The sequence below is a fragment of the Pristiophorus japonicus genome, chromosome 1 (genome assembly GCF_044704955.1).
Source record: "Pristiophorus japonicus isolate sPriJap1 chromosome 1, sPriJap1.hap1, whole genome shotgun sequence".
Lineage (NCBI taxonomy): Eukaryota > Metazoa > Chordata > Chondrichthyes > Pristiophoridae > Pristiophorus > Pristiophorus japonicus.
The window spans coordinates 522,215,452-522,242,450 of record NC_091977.1 but is presented as its reverse complement, the minus strand read 5'-3'; the positions used below and the strand labels follow the sequence as shown (position 1 = coordinate 522,242,450).

Here is a 26,999-nt window from a genome sequence, read left to right as displayed (position 1 = left end):
TCTCCCAATTGCCCTTTGATTGTCTATTATTGAGATTTTTGTGACTTCTACCGTGAAGGCCGATAAAAAAATATTTGTTCAAAGCCTCTGCCATTTCCCTGTTCCCCATTATTAATTCCCCAGTCTCATCCTCCAAGCATCCAACGTTTACTTTAGCTACCATCTTCCTTTTTATATACCTGCAGACGCTCTTACTATCTGTTTTTATATTTCTTGCTCGTTTACTCTCATACTCCATCTTCTCTCTTTATTTTTTTCATCGTCCTTTGCTGATTTAAAAAAAATGTCCCAATCTTCTGACCTCCCACTAGTCTTGGCAACATTGAATGCCATGGTTTTCAATTTGATATCATCCTTTACTTCCTTAGTTAGCCACGGATGGTTATCCCTTCTCTTAAAGTCTTTCCTTCTCACTGGAATATATTTTTGTTGAGAGTTATGAAACATCTCCTTATATGTCTGCCACTGCTCATCAACCGTCATATATTTTAATCTATTTTCCCAGTCCACTTCAGCCAACTCTGCCCTCATACCTTTGTAATGACCTTTATTTAAGATCAGGACACTGCTTTGAGACCCAACTTTCTCACCCTCCAACTGAATGTGAAATTCAACCATGCTATGATCACTCTTTCCTAGAGAATCCTTTACTATGAGATCATTAATTAATTATTACACAGTACCAGATTGAAGATAGCCTGCTCCTTGGTTGGTTCCACAACGTACTGATCAAAGAAACCATCCCAGATGCACTCTATGAACTCTTCCTCAAGGCTGCCTTGGCCAATTTGATTTGTTCAATCAACATGAAGATTTAAATCACCCTGGATTATTGCTGTACCTTTCTCATAAGCCTCCAAGATTCCCTTAGTGCCCAAAAATCTATTGCTCTCTGCCTTGAATAAACTCAATGACTGAGTCTCCACAGCCCTCTGGGGTAGAAAATTCCAAAGATACACCACCCTCTCTGAGTGAAGATATTTCTCATCTCAGTCCTAAATGGCCTACATCTTATCCTGAGACTGTGGCCCCTAGTTCTAGACTCTCCAATCAGAGGATTTTATATTATTCTCATTTGATTACGAATGGCTAGCAGTCTAGTCAATTGACTACATGAAACGATACTGACTGTAAAGAGCTCCTTCCTTTTAGCTCTGAAATATAACCATGGACCAGCAATAACATTTTAATCTCTGATTGAAGAAATAAAGAACGTAACATTCAGGCAAGAATCTGGAATGCACCTACCATGCTCGGTGTTTGTACTCATTGCTGGCTCTACAAAGTTATCTGCGTCGGATAACGACATAGTCGTCATAATGGACACACTGTTGTTGGAACCAAAGATGCAATTGTTCAGACTCGAGTTGCAGATGCAGATCTTGCATATGACTGGAGACTGGAACTGTTCTGCTAGGAAAAAAGAAACGTTAAAACTCAGCTGACCACCTCATATTTTACCACAGGTTATGTTATGTATGCAACCCGTATGTAACCAGCATTCTACCGCCACCAGAGGGCGTATCTGTTGGCGTCCCAAGGGATCCCAGCATCCCTTGGGAGCACTGTATATAAGCAGGCCTCCCATGCTGTACCAGTACTCTGGAGTTAGAATAAAGAGACTAAGGTCACACTTACTCACATCTACAGTACTCAGTCACATTGCTTTATTCGAGACATAACAGGTTATGTCTCATTTTGAAGGCTGGAAGGACTACCCAGACCAATTTTGGAGGAAATTACGAAGTACGGCATGGAAATAAGTAATTTGAATGCTGAGCGTAGTAACGTTACATGACGTGGGCATTTATCCCAGGTGTTCTGCCAAAGTTACGGAGAATCCTGATGAAAATTCCACCTCAGTATTGCTGAATGGTAAACCTTTTCAAATGGCACAGGAACTTTCTAATTTCTTGGCAAAATCCAGCTCTCAATTAGGTCTCCGCACCCCACCCCACCCTAGCTCAGTAAGGGTCAGCCCTGCAGAGCACCCTCTCCCCAGGAATTAAACTAAGGGCCTGCTGTTTAGGTTCGCCAATATGCCCCTCCCCCTATGGTATTTAAATTAAGCTCATCGCTTTAAAAGCCCCACGATTTTAGACCGAAGATCTTTGTCCACCTCAGGCCCAGCTCAATTTCTGTACTCTTCATTTTCTGTCCCAAAGTCACAGCCCCCCTGAAATTCAATCCCTTCCACCAATCGTCCCTCCCCCTATACTTCTGTTCCCCCTCCCCATCACCTAACAACCATCATTCTTGCATCCCGTACCCCCCCCCACCGTTGAACCCCGCCTTGCTCCCCCCAACTTGGGACCTCCCCGAAAACTGAGCAGAATTTTGCCCCACCGAAACCAACACCGGCCTCCTCCACAAATAACAAACATAATTTTTGGCCATTCACAACTCTTTCCTCCCCGCCCCCTCCCTCAGCAGCTATTTGACCATCCGGAACCCCTCCTACTAACAGAGCGGCTTTTGATTCCTCCAGCTCCCCCCGCCCCCCCCACAGAGCTGATATTAGGCTCCTCCCTTCTTCACTCCTCTGCCCCATCATCACTGCTTTACACATGTCCCCTCCCAGGCAAATGGGCGGGCATTTTAAATCGCAAGTGGGATTTTCCCGCCGAGGTCCCGCAGGTTCCAATTTTAATGTGCTTTATTGAGCAGGAGCAGCCCCAACATATGCCTACTTTTAAAAGTATTTAACATTTTTGCACATTAAGGAAGAATTAATTTATTAAGCAATCGAATAGTGGACACCAATAAAACTAGTAAATAGTTCAGTATAGTTTTTTTAAAAAGTCATTTTCAGTGATTTAAATTAAGGTTTCTCACAGGTGGGTACTCAATGTTTATGTTTTGATGAAAAATCCGTTTACAGTTGTATTAATAAAACTGCAGCAGGTTATCACTCAAACACATCAAGGAATATTTTTTAATGTAAAAAGAGAAAAAAAAAAGTTCTATTATGCTGCCCAATTGCGCTGGTTCATGGAAGATTTTATGTTTGTGATTATGCAAATGAGTTTGGCAGAAACTTGAACCATAACTTTGGAAAAACTGCGCAATTTCACGTGCAATTTGCTCCCCGTTTCCGGTCTGCATCCAAAGCAGGAATTCCACCCCATTATGTTTAGCTGCTACCCTGACCTATTCCATTAAGGTCACCACTCAGATACCCCTGTGGGGAAATAGTCCAAATACATTCTGCAGGTCAGATTGCTCGGTTTTGATTTGTTTGATGTGTTACACTAAATGTAACATCTGGTATGTGACAACAGGGGAGCAATGGATACTTTCAAAACGCTTATATAAATAAATAAAGAACTCACTCGGCGGCAACGATGCTTCTACAGGACTTGGCAGCATTGAAGCAGGAGGCCTTGCTGTAGAAAAGAATGACGACAAATTAGAAACTGGCCTTTTATGCATTCTCTGTCCCTACACCCAGCATTTGGGACCATCCTGTAACTGCTTTAGCCCCTCTCAGACACCCTCTCTAAACCCCCATGTCACTGCTTCCCCCTCCTACGTTAAAAGACTTCTCAAACCCACCCCCACCCCAAAGGCAAATATACCAATCTAACAGAAGATGGCTGGTAAAAAAGCAGAAGAACTCAGCAGTTATTGGAATTCTAAATTGGGGCTGTAAACAAGCAAAGGAATTATGACTCAGCCGCGACTCAGCGGGTAGCACACTTGCCTCCTGGGTCAGAAGGTTGCGGGTTCAAGACCCACTCCAGGGACTTGAGCACACGATTCAGGCTGACACTCCAGTGCAGGGCTGAGAGAGTGCTGCACATTCACAGGTGCCGTCTTTTGGGTGAGACGTTAAACCGAGGCCCGGTCTGCTCTCTCAGGTGGATGTAAAAGATCCCAGGGCACTATTTCAAAGAAGAGCAAGGGCGTTCCCGCTATTGTCTTGGCCAATATTTATCCCTCAACTAAAATCTAAAAACAGATTGGTCATCATCACATTGCTGTTTGTGGGATCTTGCTGTGCGCGCAAGTTGGCTGCCACGTTTCCTACATTACAACAGTGACTACACTCCAAAAGTACTTCATTGGCTGTAAAGCGCGTTGGGATGTCTGGAGATCGCGAAAGACGCTATATAAATGCAAGTTCTTTCTAGTGGAAATAGAGAATGACACCAGATAGCAGCAGTTTGGAGCTCTCAGTTTGGAAACTTTGAATTCCAGTCCCGAGTTCACACACGGGCTTGCTCCAGGGACCAGGATGAGAAGCGTGGAGAGTGAACAATGATCAGTTCCAGCATTGCTCAAGCATCAAGGAGTAGTTTTGATGACATTTACAGAAATGTCTACTGCCTTGACTGTAATAGGGGAAGTAGAAAAATAAAAATATTATCTTTAAAATGTTCAGCATCGGAAAACCACCATGATGTGCTGGCAACAATCAAACATTTAGTTCTTCCAGGATTCATTAGCTGTCTTTTTATTAATTTAAACCCCATTGTTAATTAAAATGCAACGTCGGCAAATATGAGGTCATCCACTTTGGACCTAATAAAAGGATAGAACAGGGTACTTTATAAATGTGAAAAAAGCTAAAAACTGTGGCGGTCCAGAGAGACTTGAGGGGTCCAGGTACATAGATCATTAAAATGTCATGGACAGACACAGAAAATAATCAAAAAGGCTAATGGGATGCTGGCCTTTATATCTAGAGGACTAGAATACAAGGGGGTAGAAGTTATGCTGCAGCTATACAAAACCCAAGTTAGACCACACCTGGAGTACTGTGAGCAACACACCTTAAGGAGGATATATTGGCCTTGGAGGGAGTGCGCGTAGGTTTACCAGAATTATACCTGGACTTCAAGGGTTAAGTTACAAGGGGAGATTGTAACTACAGTTGTATTCCCTGGAACTTAGGGGGATTTAATCAAAATGTTCAAGATATTAAGGGGAGTTGATAGGGTAGACAGAGAAACTATTTTTGCTGATTGGGAAATCTAGGAATAGGGGGTATAGTCTAAAAATTAGAGCCAGACCTTTCAGGAGTGAATTTAGGAAACACTTCGACACACAAAGGGTGGTAGAAGTTTGGAACTCTCTTCCACAACGGCAATTGATGCGATAGCAATTGTTAATTTTAAATCTGAGATTGCTAGCTTTCTGTTAACCAAAAGGTATTAAGCGATGTGGGCCAAAGACTGGTATATGGAGTTAGGTCACAGATCAGCCATGATTTCATTGAATGGTGAAACAGGCTCGAGGGACTGAATGGCCTACTCCTGTTTCTAAGTGCATACATAGTTTGGCAATTGTTTACATAGTTATGCAACAGAATTACAAAACCTTCATTAATTCAATCTTGTAGTACCAATTCGATGGTACTGTTAACTGTACATCCATACTTCTAGCAGTGAGACCCAACACAGATCGATTAGTAGTTTCTGAACACAGTCCTTTAAAATGCAATTCACTGGAATGCAAAGGGAGGTGAATCCGTGCTCTTACAATACCTTCTGGGCAAAAAAATATACATATTTATGAAAAAGAACAATTAATCTTATTTCAGTTTTGGAAATTGAGCGTGAAGATTGATCTGATGGAAACGCTTTATCTGTTCAGCTATTGTAGCCATGAGGAAAGATTGGATAGGCTGGGATTGTTTTCTTTGAAACAGAGGAGGCTGAGGGGAGATTTAATTGAGGTGTATAAAATTATGAGGGGTCTAGTTAGAGTGGATAGAAAGAACCTATTTCCCCAAGTAGAGGGGTCAATAATTAGGGGGCATAGATTGAAAGTAATGGGTAGGAAGTTTAGAGGGGATGTGAGGAGAACTTTTTCACCCAGAGGGTGGTGGGGGTCTGGAACTCACTGTCTGAAAGGGTGATAGAGGCAGAAACCCTCACCACATTTAAAAAATACTTGGATATGCACTTGAAGTGCCATAACCTCCAAGGGTACGGACCAAGAGCTGGAAAGTGGGATTAGGCTGGGTAGCTCTTTTTTGGCCAACAAGCCAAATGGCCTCCTCCTGCGCTATAAATTTCTATGATTTAGATTAAAAAACTAAAAAGACCCCTAGCTGAAGCATTAACCAGCCTTTCTCCTTTAAGCGACTGAATGATTTTCCAGTGTTTTAAAGTTTTAATTTTACCTTGGGTGTTGGTTTAAATAATTGAAAATGACCTTTGATCTTCCCTTAGGGCCTCACAGACGACTGTTTCAGTTAATTAAGGGCAATTCAATTTCCAATTCTGAAAGTATCTCGAGACATCAATAAGTACTTACTGGAAGGAGTTGGCCTCAGTAAAGTAGAAGCTGGTAGAGAGTTACTTGTCGAACTAACTGTAAAAACCAAAAGAGAAAGGTTAGCCAAACTCACTCCAATTAAAATAATAAACACATTTTCACCTTTTCAACCATCTTTCGGATGGGACGTTAAACCGAGGCCGCATTTTCTCTCTCAGGTGGACACAAAAGATCCTATGGCACTATTCTGAAGAACAGGCGAGTGATCCCCGTTGTCCTAGCCAATATTTGTCCCACAAATCAACACATCTAAAATAGCATATTATCTGGTCATTGTCACATTGCTGTTTGTGAGAGCTTGCTGTGCGCAAATTGGCTGCCGCGTTTCCTATATTACAACCATGACTGCAGCTCAAAAAGTACTTCACTGGCTGCAAAGTGCTTTGGAATATCCTGAGGTCGTGAAAGGCGCTATATAAATGCAAGCCTTTCTTTATACCATAACTAAAAGTAATATCAAATTATTAAAATTAGGTTTGTAATTTTTCATCATTGAAATGTCACGACAACACCAACTTGTATCTGTATTGTGTCTTGTGACATCGTAGAAACATCCCAAGGGGCTTCACAGGAACGTTAACAGAATTTGGCATCGGGCCACATGCTATTCATGGCCATTGTGATATAGCCAATCATCATAAGCAGTCCCTCGGAATCGAGGAAGACTTGCTTCCACTCCCAAAGTGAGTTATTTGATGGCTGAACAGTCCGATACGAGAGCCACAGACCCTGTTACAGGTGGGACAGACATTCGTCGGGTGAAGGGGTAGGTGGGGCTGGTTTGCTGCATGCTCCTTCCGCTGCCTGCGCTTGGCCTCTTCATGCTCTTTGCATTGAGACTCGAAGAGCTCAATGCCCTCCCGGATGGACTTTCTCCACCTCGGGCGGTCTGTGGCCAGGGTCTCCCAGGTGTCAGTGGTGATGTCACACTTTACCAGGGAGGCTTTGAGGGTGTCCTTATAGCCAAACAAACATTATCAGTCCCATGTTGTGCTTTGTTGTCAGCACGTGTAAATTATTGATTACAGTACTAGAAGGGAAAGAATTCTCTGATTGGGTGTGTTTTCTGCACTGAGTTATATTATTTACTGTATTGGGCCATACTTTCCAGTGGCAGGACATCGACAACGTCTGCCATTAGTTAGACTTGTCCTTATACGCTTAGGTTTTTTAATTTTTTGGCGAGTTGATAATAGTACAGTGAGGGGAAACTGAGCAATCAAATGTGTATTTCCTTAACTTATCAGATTGAAGCAGTGAAATTAACAGTGCATGGACAGAGGAGGAAGTGTAAATTTGAGTGGGTGAATTCAATGTCAAATCAGGTACCAAAAGAGAAATAAAGGGAGGGAAAGAAAGGAAGTTTTTTTTAAATTATATTTAAAATGTTATTTTTTTAGAATCTCCAACAACAATTAAAACTTGAAGGAATGAGACTCCACAATTGTAATAGTTATTATCAATTGCATGGATAGACTGGAGAAGCTGGGGTCGTTCTCCTGAGAGCAGAGAAGATTGAGAGGAGATTTGATAGAGGGGTCTGGACAGAGTAGGTGATTGGCAAAGGAACGAAAGGCGACATAGGAAAAAAACCTTTTTAGGCAGCGAGTGGTTGGGGTGTGGAATGCACGGCCCGAAAGGATGGTGGAGGCAGACTCAATCACGGCTTTCAAAAGGGAGTTGGATAAGTACCAGAAAAAAAAACAATTGCAGGGCTACGCAGAAAGGGCAGGGGAGTGGGACTAGCCGGCGTGGGCTCAACAGGCCAAATGGCCTCCTTCCGTGCTGTAACCATTCTATGATTCAGTGCCAGAGAAATTGACTGACTGTAACTAACATTTATCACATCGTTACAAGTGTACTTAGACTGAACTTTCTGTGACGAGTTTAGTTCGTATTTACTGTGCAACGCATTTTGATCAGGAGTCACAGCGAGATGCCGTTTCCGTGACATGGACAGCAACTTTTGGATATTTGAGTTTAACCGCGCATCTGCCCTTTCGCCTGAAGTTACGGTACCATTTGCACATAAATAATAGGGAGCGCCATTAGCCTCGCTGTTATTTTGACAGCAAATTATGTTTTATTAGGTTATATTACAGGTTGAACCCCCCCTTATCCGGAACCCTTGGGACCTGGCCTGTTCCGGATAAGGGATTTTTCCAGATGAGGGGTGGTCATGTTAAATTCGATGGTACAGCTACTGAGCAAGGGGATATCAGGGCTGGCTGGCTTGGGGCTGGGAGTCCAGCAGAGAGATCATGGGGGGGGGGTGGGGGTGGAGGAAATGTTTGAGTGGCGGGGAGGCAGTGGATCACGGGGTCAGGTCAGCGATTGCGGGAGTCGGCAGCGAGGAAGGACTTCAATTTGTTCATGTCGGAATTCTACACATGTGCCACCCGGTGGCCGGGAGTGGTTCCGGATAAGGGAGTTCTGTTAAGGGAGGTTCAACCTGTACTATATTGGAATGACTGCCACCCATCATATAACACTGAGCACACAGTTGCTAAATGGCTGTCCCTTGTCTCTGCTGAGCAGATGTATGAGGATTGACTGCAACAGATAGTTGCTAATGAATCTTGGCAGCTCGGTTAATCCATCATTAGGTTTCTAGGATAGTCCTTGTGCATGCCTGAAACATATTCTGCAGTCCCCAGTTAATGGCTGCAATCAACCACAGGGCTCTGGAAACAGCAGGCTCTTAAAAGTACTTGTGGATGCTTTCATTTATACCCAGATCAGAATTCTCCATTTCTCGCTCAGCAAAGGAGGGACCGAAATTCTTTTTATTCATTCACGGGATGTGGGCATCGCTGGCAAAGCCAGCATTTATTGCCCATCCCTTATTGCCCTTGAGAAGGTAGTGGTGAGCCGCCTTCTCGAATACAACCGAGTGGCTTGCTGGGCCATTTCAGAGGGTAGTTAAGAGTCAACCACATTGCTGTGGGTCTGGAGTCACATATAGACCAGACCGGGTAAGGACAGCAGATTTCCTTCTCTAAAAAAGGGACATTAGTGAACCAGATGGGTTTTTATGACAATCCGGTAGTTTCAAAGTCACCATTACTGATACTAGCTTTTTACAAAAAAAGTCCAGATTTATTTAATTGCATTTAAATTCCCCAGCTGCTATGGTGGGATTTGAATTCTTTGCTCTGGATCATTAGTCCGGGCCTCAGGATTACGAGTCCAGTAACATAACCACTATGCTACCGTTCCCGTTATCTTGGAAAATTATGAAGTAATAAAATGTCAGCTAACAGCTGAATAAAAAATATCAAATTCACTGCAGTTGAATTGCAGTAAGTAATCGGAGACCAGTGACTACAATCACCATTCTACAGAGAATACTTCAAAACTAATTAAAGGACTTTCAACATATATTGTCACAAAAAAAGACACCACGGGAGCTCTCCTCAAACATATTCCACCGTTAAGACTAATTCAGTCACAGTGACTGATTTTCTTTCCATTCATAACACCATGAACTCATTACTTTAGCATTTGGTATTAAATTACTGGAAAAGGTTTAGAGTCCTAGAGACCATTAGACAGCAATGCGAGTGCAGAGGGATTCTCAAATATCTACCTCAAGATATACAAATACCTAATTGACTTGGCTTTTGCCAAATGACTGAATATATACTACTACCTCAAACTAAGGACATTGTAATTAACTTTACAGCCCAAAGAGATCTAGAATAACAAGTTAATATCAGCAATGATGACCGTGAAACTACCGGATTGTCATAAAAACCCATCTGGTTCATTAAAGTCCTTTAGGGAAGGAAATCTGCCGTCCTGACTCGGTCTGGCCTATAAAAGTGACTCCAGACCCACAGCAATGTAGTTGACTCTTAACTGCCCTCTACAGTTCAAGGCGACGGCTCACCACCTCCTCAAGGGCACCTCCGACAGTGCAGCACTCCCTCAGTACTGCATTGGAGTGTCAGCCTAGATTTTGTACTCAAGTGGGACTTGAACCCACAACCTTCTGACTCAGAGGTGAGGGTGCTACCCACTGAGCCACAGCCTCTTTGCTTCTTTACTCAATTTAGGATCTTTCTATTTAGGATTTATTTCTATTCCCTATTCTTACTTTATTTATTATTTTACATTGAACTGCACATGCCACCTATTTGCCCATCCTGCTAGCCTATTTTCCTTCCCATTTTCTTTCACAATCTGTGCCACAATTCCCTACCCCCCTCCCTCATTTGGCATCAGCAATACATTTCAATATCGTCCCCTCATAAGTCAAGATCATTTATCTATATTAGTACAACAAATTACATTTCTATAGAGCCATTAATGTAGAAATACATCCCAGATGAGTGATGCAAAACAGAGCTGAGAAAAAGAAGCAAAGGTTAGGAGAGGTGACTTGATCAAAGATGTTGCTTTTAAGGAGAGGGAGGTGGAGAGGCAGAGTGGTTCAGGGGAGAGAATTCCAGAGAGTGGGGCAGAGGTAGCTATAGGGCTGGAGGAGGCAACAAAGATAAGGAAGGACATAGAATACAAGAGCAAGGAGATAATGTTGAGTTTGTAAAAGACCTCGATTAGCCTGCACTTGGAGCATTATGTACAGTCGTGGGCACCTCATTAAAGAAAATTTGAAATAAAAGCCATTGTTTTCGGTCCCCGCCACAAACTCCGTTCCCTAGTCACTGACTCCATCCCTCTCCCCAATTTCTGTCTGACGCTAAACCACAGTGTTCCTGAAATGAGCTTTCGACCACATATCCGCAGCATAACTAAGACCGCCTATTTCCACCACCGTAACATCGCCCGTCTCCGTCTTTGCCTCAGCTCATTCGCTGCTGAAGCCCTCATCCATGCCTTTGTTACCTCTAGACTTGACTATTCCAATGCACTCCTGGCTGGCCACCCACATTCTACCCTACGTAAACTAAAGATGATCCAAAATTTGGCTGCCCGTATCCTAACTCGCACCAAGTCCCGCTCACCCATCATCCCTGTGCTCGCTGACCTACATTGGCTCCCGGTTAAGCAATGCCTTGATTTCAAAATTCTCATCCTGATTTTCAAATCCCTCCGCGGCCTCGCCCCTCCCTATCTCTGTAACCTCCTCCAGCCCCACAATCCACCACCCTCCCCCTGCTGCCCCAAGATGTCTCCGCTCCTCTAATTCTGCCCTCTTAAGCATCCCTGATTATAACTGCTCAACCATTGGTGGCCAAGCCTTCTGTTGCCTCGGCCCCAAGCTCTGGAACTCCCCGAGTTATAATACTCCTGTGAAGCGCCTTGGGACATTTCACTATGTTAAAGGCAAGGTATAAATACAAGTTGTTGTTGTGTTGTAATACACAGCAGGTCAGTCAGCAGTAGTAATGAGAATGGACAAGACAACATGTTGGATGTGCACCATTCATCAAAAATAAAAGATAGGCAAGCATTTTAGTAAAGTTGGAAAAGCGAAGAGAAGAGAGAAAGACGGAAGCTAAAGTAGCAAAATAACAGATACTCAGATCGTAACTTGGAAGGGTGGAGGAAGAGAGTCTGAACAAAAGGACTGATGTCAGCAAGCACTGGGCCAGAAAGGTGGTAAGCACAATACTTACCATGCTTTCCAACTATTTGTTCGCTCAGATGTGGATCACACATTTTAAGTGCCTGGAAGAAGATGCCACAGGCTTTCTGCCCTTTTCGGATGACAGCAGAAAGTAACTCGGACGCCTTTGAAAGCATTTCAGACTTGGAGCTGATGACATTAAGTTCATATTGGTTGAGAATTCTGGTGCTATACAGGAAATGTGTGATCTGATCGACCACTGCAGGGGACATTGACGTACCGAGCTCGTAGTAATGTCTGCGCAAATCTATCAATCAGAAACAGAAAGTACAGTTCATTAGCTTAAAACAAATATATAAATCTCTACAAAAGAAAAACAAATGATATATTTAAAACAACTTATATTTTATATAGCACCTTTTAACATAATAAAACATCCAAGGAACTTCATAGGAACGTCATTAAATGAGATTTGACACCGAGCCATATAAGGAGATATTAGGTGACCAAAGAGGCAGGTTTTAAGGAATGTCATAAAGGAGGAGGGAGAGGTAGAGAGATAGAGAGGTGGCAAGGTTTATGCAAGGAATTCCAGAACTTAGGGCCCAGGTAGCTGAAGGCACAGAATCCAATGAGGGAGCGATGAAAATCGGAGATGCACAAGAGGCCAGAATTGGAGGAGCGCAGAGATGTCAGCGAGCTGGAGGAGGTTACAGAGATAGGTATTCATTCAGTGGCTATTTACACGTAATTTAATTCGAGGGCTCAGATGACCATTATAACAATCTTCCTGTGTTGCTGAGGCACAGGTGTTACCGGAATATTGAATTGGTGAGGATGGATATGAAATTCTGGATTTTGAATACATTAGCTTTGCGAATAAGCAACGATTACAAAGTATTTAAGCTCAGAAACAGGCTATCCGGCCCAATAGATCCATGTCGGTGTTTATACCTACACGAGTCTCCTCCACCCCTCTGCATCTAACCCCATCAACATATCCTAGTGGGTTCAAGTTCCAGGAAGTTGAGCACAAAAATCTAGGCTGACACTCCAGTGCAGTGCTGAGGGAACCGTCTTTCAGATGATATGTTAAACCAAGACCCCGTCTGCTCCCAGGTGGATGTAAAAGATCCCATAACACTATTTCGAAGAAGAGCAGGGGAGTTATTCCTGGTGTGTTGGCCAATATTTATTCCTCAAGCAACATAACAAGAAAACCTGATTATCTGGTGAATATCACATTACTGTTTGCGGGAGCTTGCTGTGCGCAAATTGGCCGCCACATTTCCTACATTACAACAGTGACTACACTCCAAAAAGTACTTCATTGGCCGTTAAGCGCTTTGAGATGTCCAGTGGTCGTGAAAGGTGCTATAGAAATGAAAGTTTTTCTTTCTCCTCCTCATGTGCATATCTAGCTTCCTAAGCTGGGTGGCGGTGTGAGCTGTGAGGAGGATGCCAAGAGGCTGCAGGGTGACTTGGACAGGTTAGGTGAGTGGGCAAATGCATAGCAGATGCAGTATAATGTGGATAAGTGTGAGGTTATCCACTTTGGTGGCAAAAACAGGGAGGAGGAATATTATCTGAATGGTGACAGATTGGGAAAAGGGGAGGTGCAATGAGACCTGGATGTCATGGTACATCAGTCATTGAAAGTTGGCATGCAGGTACAGCAGACGGTGAAGGCGGCAAATGGCATGTTGGCCTTCATAGCGAGAGGATTTGAGTATCGGAGCAGGGAGGTCTTACTGCAGTTGTACAGGGCCTTGGTGAGGCCTCACCTTGAATATTGTGTTCAGTTTTGGTCTCCTAATCTGAGGAAGGACATTCTTGCTATTGAGGGAGTGCAGCAAAGGTTCACCAGACTGATTCCCGGGATGGCAGGACTGACATATGAAGAAAGACGGGATCGACTAGGCTTATATTCACTGGAATTTGAAGAGTGAGAGGGGATCCCATAGAAGCATATATAATTCTGACGGGATTGGACAGGTTAGATGCAGGAAGAATGTTCCCGATGTTGGGGAAGTCCAGAACCAGGGGTCACAGTCTAAGGATAAGGGGTAAGCCATTTAGGACTGAGATGAGGAGAAACTTCTTCACTCAGAGAATTGTGAACCTGTGGAATTCTCTACCACAGAAAGTTGTTGAGGCCAGTTCATTAGATATATTCAAAAGGGAGTTAGATGTGGCCCTTATGGCTAAAGGGATCAAGGGGTCTGGAGAGAAAGCAGGAATGGGGTACTGAAGTTGCATGATCAGCCATGATCATGTTGAATGGTGGTGCAGGCTCGAAGAGCCGAATGGCCTACTCCTGCACCTATTTTCTATGTTTCTGTTTCCCCTTGAATGCATCTACATTATTCACCTCAACTACTCTTTGTGGCAGTAGCAAGTTCCACATTCTAACCACTCCTGGGGGAAGAGGTTTCTCCTGAATTCCCTATTTGATTTATTAGTGACCACATTTCTAGTTCTGGTCTTATCTGGAAGGGAATACATCCTCTATATGTCTAGCCTATCAAACCCTTTTATAACCTTGAGGATTTAAATCGATCAGGTCACCCCTCAGGCTTCTCTTTTCTAGAGAAAAAAGACTCCCCACCCTGATCAATCTTTCCTGCTAGGTATAACCTCTCAGTTCTGGTATCATTCTAGTACATTTTTCTTGCACCTACTCCATCGCCTCTATATCCTTTTTATAAATAGGATGAGGTTAAACCAAGACGTCTGCTCTCAGGTGGATGTAAAAGCTATTTCGCAGAAGAGCAGGGGAGTTATCCCTGGTGTCCTGACCAATATTTATCCTTCAAATCAACATCACTAAACAAAAACAGATTATTTGGTCATTATCACAGTGCTTTTTGAGAGAGCTTGCTGTGCGCAAATTGGCTGCTGCGTTTCCCACATTATAACAGTGACTACACTTCAAAAAAAAGTACTTGGTTAGCTGCAAAGCACTTTGGGACATCCTGGGGTCATGAAGTCTTTCTTTAACTACCCTGGTTCACAGTTAGCCTCAAAATTATCCTGTCCCTCTGACATGGGCCATATTTTACAACTTGTAAAGTCCTTACACAATACCACAAATCCTCACGAGGCACATTCTATGGACAAGGTCACTCCATGACCTGAACCTTTATTCACAGGACCAAGAAGTGATGACCCTGCGTGGGACCTCCCTTTATATACCTGGGTGACCAGGTGAGGAGTGTCTCCCACAAGTTCACCCCAGTGGTCAAGGTGTGCATTTCTTACGTATTGCAGTGTTGTTACATACATGACACAACTGTTCATAGTGAATGGGGGATAAAAAAAATCTAGCAACGCTTTATACATCACAGGCAGCACATTTTCAATTGGAGAAAAAAGTGCATTTTAACAAGTCACTTTTTACTAGAAGCAGGAACAGGAATGTGATCGTTAACTGCACTGATAGGGAATGACGTGGAGCCAGCCGTCTCCGTAAAGCACTTGACTCTGCACACACAGGCTCACGAGTGTGTAAAGTCACCAGCACGTCACCATGTGACCAGTTAGAAACGCCTGGGGGTCCACCAGGTGGTGTTTTTAAAATCCCATTTCCTCCCCCACTCCAATGTAAGCTCAAAAAAAAGACAGACAAACTCCAGAAAGACGCCACAGATTGTCGCAATAAACAATTGGTTTCATGGAAAATTCTGATATCCTACACTTTTCTCTTAGCGATACATATTGCAATAACAACAGGGTCCCAAATAATCTTTGTTTAAATCTTCCGTCCGACCCTCCCGGACTGAGCAAAGATTGAGGACACTTACCGGACTGAGCCATCATGCCACCACTCTCACTTCACCGCCAGACAGCTGGCTGGGACCCTTGCCCTTCCATTGAGGCTAACTTATATTGAGGTCAGGCTGTCGAAAGCCGAATGTTGCTCTCTCAGGTCACTGGGACTGAAAGTCCAGCCCCTGTGAGAGAAGGTTCGCTGCGTGTTACTCCCACACTACGTCACAGGGGAATCCCCCAAGCATCTCCCGGCCCTCCAACACAAAGCAACACCGAGTGCAAAAGGAATTTCCTTGTTCTGGGCTCGGCCCTGTTTCGATGCTTTGCTGCAGATCGTTAAAGTAAATTTTTTTTGAAAAGAAAAAACAAGAGTTGTCAATCTCATTCAATTGGAGTGAGATTCATTTATATTGAGGCCGGGCTGAGTGAGATTCGTTCGGTTTTTCTTTTTAAAATAAATGTGACTTATGTTCCTGTATCTCTAGGGCCGACCTTGTTCCCTGCACGGTCCATTCAAAGTTCCGTGCATGCACGTTTTCTTCCCATGTAAAACCCGGGAGCCGGCTGCGCGGGAGCTCCAGAGCCCCCGGGGACACGCAGCTTACAGAGAACATTGGCTACCACCCAGGGCGCTGTGCTCAGGGAGGGCACCTATTCTAGAGGGTCTGACATTGACGCCGTCTATTTAAGAATATAAGAAATAGGAGCAGGAGTAGACCATTTGGCCCCTCGAGCCTGCTCCGCCAGTCAATAAGATCATGGCTGATTTCTGCAAAGCACTTGGCTATCTCCAATGTCTGTTTCCAATGTACTGTAGAGCTCCTCAAGTTTCAAGAGCAAGTTCCCAAACACATGGATAGCGCTCAGGATCCCGTTAACCATGTCAGTATCGGGGCTGAGGGATAGCGCTCAGGATCCCATTAACCATGTCAGTATCAGGGACGATGGATTGCGCTCGGGATCCCATTAACCGTGTCCGTATCGGGGGCGATGGATAGTGCTCAGGATCCCGTTAACCGTGCCTGTATCGAGAGCGATGGATAGCGCTCAGGATCCCATTAACCGTGCCTGTATCGGGGGTGATGGATAGCACTCAGGATCCCGTTAACCATTCCTGTATCAGTAACGATGGATTGCGCTTGGGATCCCGTTAACCATGCCCATATCGAGGGTGATGGATAGCGCTCAGGATCCCATTAACCGTGCCTGTATCGAGGGTGAAGGATAGTGCTCAGGATCCCATTAACCATGCCTGTATCGAGGGTGAAGGATAGTGCTCAGGATCCCATTAACCGTGCCTGTATCGGGGGCGATGGATAGCGCTCAGGACCCATTAACCGTGCCTGTATCGGGGGCGAAGGATAGTGCTCAGGATCCCATTAACCGTGCCTGTATCGAGGGTGAAGGATAGTGCTCAGGATCCCATTAACCGTGTCCATATCGGGGGTGAAGGATAGTGCTCAGGATCCCGTTAACCGTGTCCATATCGGGGGTGAAGGATAGTGCTCAGGATCCCATTAACCGTGTCCATATCGGGGGTGAAGGATAGTGCTCAGGATCCCGTTAACCGTGTCCATATCGGGGGTGAAGGATAGTGCTCAGGATCCCGTTAACCGTGTCCATATCGGGGGTGAAGGATAGTGCTCAGGATCCCGTTAACCGTGCCTGTATCGGGGGTGAAGGATAGCGCTCAGGATCCCATTAACCGTGCCTGTATCGGGGGTGAAGGATAGCGCTCAGGATCCCGTTAACCGTGCCTGTATCGGGGGTGAAGGATAGTGCTCAGGATCCCGTTAACCGTGCCTGTATCGGGGGTGATGGATAATGCTCAGGATGCCGTTAACCATTCCCGTATCGAGAGCGAGGGATAGCACTCAGGATCCCATTAACCGTGCCCGTATAATGGCGATGGATAGTGCTCAGGATCCCATTAACCGTGCCTGTATCGAGGGTGAAGGATAGTGCTCAGGATCCCATTAACCGTGCCTGTATCGGGGGTGAAGGATAGTGCTCAGGATCCCGTTAACCGTGCCTGTATCGGGGGTGAAGGATAGTGCTCAGGATCCCGTTAACCGTGTCCATATCGGGGGTGAAGGATAGTGCTCAGGATCCCGTTAACCGTGTCCATATCGGGGGTGAAGGATAGTGCTCAGGATCCCGTTAACCGTGTCCATATCGGGGGTGAAGGATAGTGCTCAGGATTCCGTTAACCGTGTCCATATCGGGGGTGAAGGATAGTGCTCAGGATCCCGTTAACCGTGTCCATATCGGGGGTGAAGGATAGTGCTCAGGATCCCATTAACTGTGTCCATATCGGGGGTGAAGGATAGTGCTCAGGATCCCATTAACCGTGTCCATATCGGGGGTGAAGGATAGTGCTCAGGATCCCATTAACCGTGTCCATATCGGGGGTGAAGGATAGTGCTCAGGATCCCGTTAACCGTGCCTGTATCGGGGGTGAAGGATAGTGCTCAGGATCCCGTTAACCGTGTCCATATCGGGGGTGAAGGATAGTGCTCAGGATCCCATTAACCGTGTCCATATCGGGGGTGAAGGATAGTGCTCAGGATCCCGTTAACCGTGTCCATATCGGGGGTGAAGGATAGTGCTCAGGATCCCGTTAACCGTGCCTGTATTGGGGGTGAAGGATAGTGCTCAGGATCCCATTAACCGTGCCTGTATCGGGGGTGAAGGATAGTGCTCAGGATCCCGTTAACCGTGTCCATATCGGGGGTGAAGGATAGTGCTCAGGATCTCATTAACCATGTCCATATCGGGGGTGAAGGATAGAGCTCAGGATCCCGTTAACCGTGTCCATATCGGGGGTGAAGGATAGTGCTCAGGATCCCATTAACCGTGTCCATATCGGGGGTGAAGGATAGTGCTCAGGATCCCGTTAACTGTGCCTGTATCGGGGGTGAAGGATAGTGCTCAGGATCCCATTAACCGTGCCTGTATCGGGGGTGAAGGATAGTGCTCAGGATCCCATTAACCGTGCCTGTATCGGGGGTGAAGGATAGTGCTCAGGATCCCATTAACCGTGCCTGTATCGAGGGTGAAGGATAGTGCTCAGGATCCCATTAACCGTGTCCATATCGGGGGTGAAGGATAGTGCTCAGGATCCCGTTAACCGTGTCCATATCGGGGGTGAAGGATAGTGCTCAGGATCCCATTAACCGTGTCCATATCGGGGGTGAAGGATAGTTCTCAGGATCCCGTTAACCGTGCCCATATCGGGGGTGAAGGATAGTGCTCAGGATCCCATTAACCGTGCCTGTATCGGGGGTGAAGGATAGTGCTCAGGATCCCGTTAACCATGTCCATATCGGGGGTGAAGGATAGTGCTCAGGATCCCGTTAACCGTGCCCATATCGGGGGTGAAGGATAGTGCTCAGGATCCCGTTAACCGTGCCCATATCGGGGGTGAAGGATAGTGCTCAGGATCCCATTAACCGTGTCCATATCGGGGGTGAAGGATAGTGCTCAGGATCCCATTAACCGTGCCTGTATCGGGGGTGAAGGATAGTGCTCAGGATCCCGTTAACCGTGTCCATATCGGGGGTGAAGGATAGTGCTCAGGATCCCGTTAACCGTGTCCATATCGGGGGTGAAGGATAGTGCTCAGGATCACGTTAACCGTGTCCATATCGGGGGTGAAGGATAGTGCTCAGGATCCCGTTAACCGTGTCCATATCGGGGGTGAAGGATAGCGCTCAGGATCCCATTAACCGTGCCTGTATCGGGGGTGAAGGATAGTGCTCAGGATCCCATTAACTGTGTCCATATCGGGGGTGAAGGATAGTGCTCAGGATCCCGTTAACCGTGTCCATATCGGGGGTGAAGGATAGTGCTCAGGATCCCGTTAACCGTGCCTGTATCGGGGGTGAAGGATAGTGCTCAGGATCCCATTAACCGTGTCCATATCGGGGGTGAAGGATAGTGCTCAGGATCCCGTTAACCGTGCCTGTATTGGGGGTGAAGGATAGTGCTCAGGATCCCATTAACCGTGCCTGTATCGGGGGTGAAGGATAGCGCTCAGGATCCCGTTAACCGTGCCTGTATCGGGGGTGAAGGATAGTGCTCAGGATCCCATTAACCGTGTCCATATCGGGGGTGAAGGATAGTGCTCAGGATCACGTTAACCGTGTCCATATCGGGGGTGAAGGATAGTGCTCAGGATCCCGTTAACCGTGTCCATATCGGGGGTGAAGGATAGCGCTCAGGATCCCATTAACCGTGCCTGTATCGGGGGTGAAGGATAGTGCTCAGGATCCCATTAACTGTGTCCATATCGGGGGTGAAGGATAGTGCTCAGGATCCCGTTAACCGTGTCCATATCGGGGGTGAAGGATAGTGCTCAGGATCCCGTTAACCGTGCCTGTATCGGGGGTGAAGGATAGTGCTCAGGATCCCATTAACCGTGTCCATATCGGGGGTGAAGGATAGTGCTCAGGATCCCGTTAACCGTGCCTGTATTGGGGGTGAAGGATAGTGCTCAGGATCCCATTAACCGTGCCTGTATCGGGGGTGAAGGATAGCGCTCAGGATCCCGTTAACCGTGCCTGTATCGGGGGTGAAGGATAGTGCTCAGGATCCCATTAACCGTGTCCATATCGGGGGTGAAGGATAGTGCTCAGGATCCCATTAACCGTGTCCATATCGGGGGTGAAGGATAGTGCTCAGGATCCCATTAACCGTGTCCATATCGGGGGTGAAGGATAGAGCTCAGGATCCCGTTAACCGTGTCCATATCGGGGGTGAAGGATAGTGCTCAGGATCCCATTAACCGTGTCCATGTCGGGGGTGAAGGATAGTGCTCAGGATCCCATTAACCGTGCCCGTATAATGGCGATGGATAGCGCTCAGGATCCCATTAACCGTGTCCATATCGGGGGTGAAGGATAGTGCTCAGGATCCCATTAACCGTGCCCGTATAATGGCGATGGATAGCGCTCAGGATCCCGTTAACCGTGTCCATATCGGGGGTGAAGGATAGTGCTCAGGATCCCATTAACCGTGCCCATATCGAGGGTGAAGGATAGTGCTCAGGATCCCGTTAACCGTGTCCATATCGGGGGTGAAGGATAGTGCTCAGGATCCCATTAACCGTGTCCATATCGGGGGTGAAGGATAGTGCTCAGGATCCCATTAACCGTGCCTGTATCGGGGGTGAAGGATAGTGCTCAGGATCCCATTAACCGTGCCTGTATCGGGGGTGAAGGATAGTGCTCAGGATCCCGTTAACCGTGTCCATATCGGGGGTGAAGGATAGTGCTCAGGATCCCGTTAACCGTGTCCATATCGGGGGTGAAGGATAGTGCTCAGGATCCCGTTAACCGTGTCCATATCGGGGGTGAAGGATAGTGCTCAGGATCCCGTTAACCGTGTCCATATCGGGGTGAAGGATAGTGCTCAGGATCCCATTAACCGTGTCCATATCGGGGGTGAAGGATAGTGCTCAGGATCCCGTTAACCGTGTCCATATCGGGGGTGAAGGATAGTGCTCAGGATCCCGTTAACCGTGTCCATATCGGGGGTGAAGGATAGTGCTCAGGATCCCGTTAACCGTGCCTGTATCGGGGGTGAAGGATAGTGCTCAGGATCCCATTAACCGTGCCTGTATCGAGGGTGAAGGATAGTGCTCAGGATCCCATTAACCGTGTCCATATCGGGGGTGAAGGATAGTGCTCAGGATCCCGTTAACCGTGTCCATATCGGGGGTGAAGGATAGTGCTCAGGATCCCATTAACCGTGCCTGTATCGGGGGTGAAGGATAGTGCTCAGGATCCCATTAACCGTGCCTGTATCGGGGGTGAAGGATAGTGCTCAGGATCCCATTAACCGTGCCTGTATCGAGGGTGAAGGATAGTGCTCAGGATCCCATTAACCGTGTCCATATCGGGGGTGAAGGATAGTGCTCAGGATCCCGTTAACCGTGTCCATATCGGGGGTGAAGGATAGTGCTCAGGATCCCATTAACCGTGTCCATATCGGGGGTGAAGGATAGTTCTCAGGATCCCGTTAACCGTGCCCATATCGGGGGTGAAGGATAGTGCTCAGGATCCCATTAACCGTGCCTGTATCGGGGGTGAAGGATAGTGCTCAGGATCCCGTTAACCATGTCCATATCGGGGGTGAAGGATAGTGCTCAGGATCCCGTTAACCGTGCCCATATCGGGGGTGAAGGATAGTGCTCAGGATCCCGTTAACCGTGCCCATATCGGGGGTGAAGGATAGTGCTCAGGATCCCATTAACCGTGTCCATATCGGGGGTGAAGGATAGTGCTCAGGATCCCATTAACCGTGCCTGTATCGGGGGTGAAGGATAGTGCTCAGGATCCCGTTAACCGTGTCCATATCGGGGGTGAAGGATAGTGCTCAGGATCCCGTTAACCGTGTCCATATCGGGGGTGAAGGATAGTGCTCAGGATCACGTTAACCGTGTCCATATCGGGGGTGAAGGATAGTGCTCAGGATCCCGTTAACCGTGTCCATATCGGGGGTGAAGGATAGCGCTCAGGATCCCATTAACCGTGCCTGTATCGGGGGTGAAGGATAGTGCTCAGGATCCCATTAACTGTGTCCATATCGGGGGTGAAGGATAGTGCTCAGGATCCCGTTAACCGTGTCCATATCGGGGGTGAAGGATAGTGCTCAGGATCCCGTTAACCGTGTCCATATCGGGGGTGAAGGATAGTGCTCAGGATCCCGTTAACCGTGCCTGTATCGGGGGTGAAGGATAGTGCTCAGGATCCCATTAACCGTGTCCATATCGGGGGTGAAGGATAGTGCTCAGGATCCCGTTAACCGTGCCTGTATTGGGGGTGAAGGATAGTGCTCAGGATCCCATTAACCGTGCCTGTATCGGGGGTGAAGGATAGCGCTCAGGATCCCGTTAACCGTGCCTGTATCGGGGGTGAAGGATAGTGCTCAGGATCCCATTAACCGTGTCCATATCGGGGGTGAAGGATAGTGCTCAGGATCCCATTAACCGTGTCCATATCGGGGGTGAAGGATAGTGCTCAGGATCCCATTAACCGTGTCCATATCGGGGGTGAAGGATAGAGCTCAGGATCCCGTTAACCGTGTCCATATCGGGGGTGAAGGATAGTGCTCAGGATCCCATTAACCGTGTCCATGTCGGGGGTGAAGGATAGTGCTCAGGATCCCATTAACCGTGCCCGTATAATGGCGATGGATAGCGCTCAGGATCCCATTAACCGTGTCCATATCGGGGGTGAAGGATAGTGCTCAGGATCCCATTAACCGTGCCCGTATAATGGCGATGGATAGCGCTCAGGATCCCGTTAACCGTGTCCATATCGGGGGTGAAGGATAGTGCTCAGGATCCCATTAACCGTGCCCATATCGAGGGTGAAGGATAGTGCTCAGGATCCCGTTAACCGTGTCCATATCGGGGGTGAAGGATAGTGCTCAGGATCCCATTAACCGTGTCCATATCGGGGGTGAAGGATAGTGCTCAGGATCCCATTAACCGTGCCTGTATCGGGGGTGAAGGATAGTGCTCAGGATCCCATTAACCGTGCCTGTATCGGGGGTGAAGGATAGTGCTCAGGATCCCGTTAACCGTGTCCATATCGGGGGTGAAGGATAGTGCTCAGGATCCCGTTAACCGTGTCCATATCGGGGGTGAAGGATAGTGCTCAGGATCCCGTTAACCGTGTCCATATCGGGGGTGAAGGATAGTGCTCAGGATCCCGTTAACCGTGTCCATATCGGGGTGAAGGATAGTGCTCAGGATCCCATTAACCGTGTCCATATCGGGGGTGAAGGATAGTGCTCAGGATCCCGTTAACCGTGTCCATATCGGGGGTGAAGGATAGTGCTCAGGATCCCGTTAACCGTGTCCATATCGGGGGTGAAGGATAGTGCTCAGGATCCCGTTAACCGTGCCTGTATCGGGGGTGAAGGATAGTGCTCAGGATCCCGTTAACCGTGTCCATATTGGGGGTGAAGGATAGTGCTCAGGATCCCGTTCACCGTGCCTGTATCGGGGGTGAAGGATAGTGCTCAGGATCCCGTTAACCGTGCCTGTATCGGGGGTGAAGGATAGTGCTCAGGATCCCATTAACCGTGCCTGTATCGGGGGTGAAGGATAGTGCTCAGGATCCCGTTAACCGTGCCCATATCGAGGGTGAAGGATAGTGCTCAGGATCCCATTAACCGTGTCCATATCGGGGGTGAAGGATAGTGCTCAGGATCCCGTTAACCGTGCCCATATCGAGGGTGAAGGATAGTGCTCAGGATCCCATTAACCGTGTCCATATCGGGGGTGAAGGATAGTGCTCAGGATCCCGTTAACCGTGTCCATATCGAGGGTGAAGGATAATGCTCAGGATCCCATTAACCGTGCCTGTATCGGGGGTGAAGGATAGTGCTCAGGATCCCGTTAACCGTGTCCATATCGGGGGTGAAGGATAGTGCTCAGGATCCCGTTAACCGTGTCCATATCGGGGGTGAAGGATAGTGCTCAGGATCCCGTTAACCGTGTCCATATCGGGGGTGAAGGATAGTGCTCAGGATCCCGTTAACCGTGTCCATATCGGGGGTGAAGGATAGTGCTCAGGATCCCGTTAACCGTGTCCATATCGGGGGTGAAGGATAGTGCTCAGGATCCCGTTAACCGTGTCCATATTGGGGGTGAAGGATAGAGCTCAGGATCCCATTAACCGTGTCCATATCGGGGGTGAAGGATAGTGCTCAGGATCCCGTTAACCGTGTCCATATCGGGGGTGAAGGATAGTGCTCAGGATCCCGTTAACCGTGTCCATATCGGGGGTGAAGGATAGTGCTCAGGATCCCGTTAACCGTGTCCATATCGGGGGTGAAGGATAGTGCTCAGGATCCCGTTAACCGTGTCCATATCGGGGGTGAAGGATAGTGCTCAGGATCCCGTTAACCGTGTCCATATCGGGGGTGAAGGATAGTGCTCAGGATCCCATTAACCGTGTCCATATCGGGGGTGAAGGATAGTGCTCAGGATCCCGTTAACCGTGTCCATATCGGGGGTGAAGGATAGTGCTCAGGATCCCATTAACCGTGTCCATATCGGGGGTGAAGGATAGTGCTCAGGATCCCGTTAACCGTGTCCATATCGGGGGTGAAGGATAGTGCTCAGGATCCCGTTAACCGTGCCTGTATCGGGGGTGAAGGATAGTGCTCAGGATCCCATTAACCGTGTCCATATTGGGGGTGAAGGATAGAGCTCAGGATCCCATTAACCGTGTCCATATCGGGGGTGAAGGATAGTGCTCAGGATCCCATTAACCGTGCCTGTATCGGGGGTGAAGGATAGTGCTCAGGATCCCGTTAACCGTGCCTGTATCGGGGGTGAAGGATAGTGCTCAGGATCCCATTAACCGTGCCTGTATCGGGGGTGAAGGATAGTGCTCAGGATCCCGTTAACCGTGCCTGTATCGGGGGTGAAGGATAGTGCTCAGGATCCCATTAACCGTGCCTGTATCGGGGGTGAAGGATAGTGCTCAGGATCCCATTAACCGTGTCCATATCGGGGGTGAAGGATAGTGCTCAGGATCCCGTTAACCGTGTCCATATCGGGGTGAAGGATAGTGCTCAGGATCCCGTTAACCGTGTCCATATCGGGGGTGAAGGATAGTGCTCAGGATCCCGTTAACCGTGTCCATATCGGGGGTGCAGGATAGTGCTCAGGATCCCATTAACCGTGCCTGTATCGGGGGTGAAGGATAGCGCTCAGGATCCCGTTAACCGTGCCTGTATCGGGGGTGAAGGATAGCGCTCAGGATCCCGTTAACCGTGCCTGTATCGGGGGTGAAGGATAGTGCTCAGGATCCCGTTAACCGTGTCCATATCGGGGGTGAAGGATAGTGCTCAGGATCCCGTTAACCGTGCCTGTATCGGGGGTGATGGATAATGCTCAGGATCCCATTAACCGTGTCCATATCGGGGGCGATGGATAGTGCTCAGGATCCCGTTAACCATGTCCATATCGGGGGCAATGGATAGCGCTCAGGATCCTGTTAACCATTCCCGTATCAAGGGCGAGGGATAGCGCTCAGGATCTCATTAACCTGCCTGTATCGAGGGTGAGGGATAGCGCTCAGGATCCTGTTAACCATTCCCGTATCGGGGGCGAAGGACAGCGCTCAGGATCCCCTTAACTGTGCCCATATCGAGGGCGAGGGATAGTGCTCAGGATCCCGTTAACCATTCCCATATAATGGTGATGGATAACGCTCAGGATCCCGTTCACCATTCCCGTATCGAGGGCAATGGATAGCGCTCAGGATACCGTTAACCGTGCCTGTATCGGTGTCGAGTAGCGAACGGAGCTTCTCGAAGTTGGTGATCGACCATGGGAGACAACAGGCTATCTTCGCTGGCTGTCCTATCTATCTAATAGTTGCAGCCATGCCTTGTTAGTAGCACACTCGCCTACTAAGCCAGAGGTTGTGTGTTCAAGTCTCACACCAGAGACTTGAGCACAAAAATCTAGCCTGACATTCCAGTGCAGTACTGAGGCAGTGCTGCACTGCCAGAGGTGCTGTCTTTCGGTTGAGATGTTGAGATTCTCTCTCAGGTGGACGTAAAAGATCCCATGGCACTATATCGAAGAAAAGCAGAGGAGTTATCCCTGGTGTCCTGGCCAATATTTATCCCTCAAATCAAAATCACTAAAAAACAGTTTATCCAGTCATTGTCACATTGCTGTTTGTGGGAGCTTTCTGTGCGCAAATTGGCTGCCGCATTTCCCACATTCCAACAGTGACTACACTTCAAAAAAGTGCTTCATTGACTGTAAAGCACTTTGGAACAACGTGAGGTTGTGAAAGGCACTCTATAAATGCAAGTCTTTCTTATTTGATGTGGCTCAAAGTTTTTTATTTGTTATTGATATTTATTAATTTAATGTTTGATTTATTTGTCACTTAGCTATAATGTTATTTTTTATAACTTATATCGTTTATAAATTCTAAAAACAATTTGAGATTACAGCTTTATTTCTGAAACTTTCTCTAATACTATTAAATACTTAAACTCAAAGAAGGGGCGCCAAAATACAAGTTCACCCAAGAAGCCACTGCCCCCAAGGACAGCCCTGTGTATCTCGCCCTCTAAAAGGGAACAGTTCCATACAGTTAAATTGGTTCACTTTTGATCATAAATCTCACTCTTCATGTTTTCTGTATGTTGACAGATCTGCAAAAGCTTTGGTACAGTCACACTGAAAGCAAAACGATTTGCCAGGAATAACTTGTATTACAGTATGGGACGAAACTCACAACACCGAAAGACAGTCGCAATCCATCATTTCCACATGTTTACACTTATGAGTTTGAAAAAAAGCATTTAGAATGAAGTGCCTGCAGTTTTAAAAACCGTAACGAATAGAATTTGATAAATAAAAACA

The 26,999-nt window shown here is 47.1% G+C and overlaps 1 protein-coding gene across 3 annotated transcripts in view; it reads right to left on the bottom strand.

The window, feature by feature from the left end:
* LOC139277631 (uncharacterized) overlaps positions 1–26,999 on the bottom strand; it is an 83,299-nt gene that overhangs the window by 13,485 nt on the left and 42,815 nt on the right. The window contains exons 1-5 of one of the 3 annotated variants that reach the window (XM_070896370.1): positions 15,622–15,742; positions 11,868–12,125; positions 6,265–6,321; positions 3,333–3,386; positions 1,249–1,413 (exon numbers count right to left, since the gene is read on the bottom strand). In XM_070896370.1, the coding sequence (XP_070752471.1) occupies positions 1,249–1,413; positions 3,333–3,386; positions 6,265–6,321; positions 11,868–12,125; positions 15,622–15,637 (550 nt within the window). In that variant the 5' untranslated portion in view covers positions 15,638–15,742. Of the gene's footprint in view, positions 1–1,248; positions 1,414–3,332; positions 3,387–6,264; positions 6,322–11,867; positions 12,126–15,621; positions 15,743–26,999 lie in introns of those variants that run through there. The other 2 variants (XM_070896379.1, XM_070896386.1) reach the window with 2 other exon arrangements.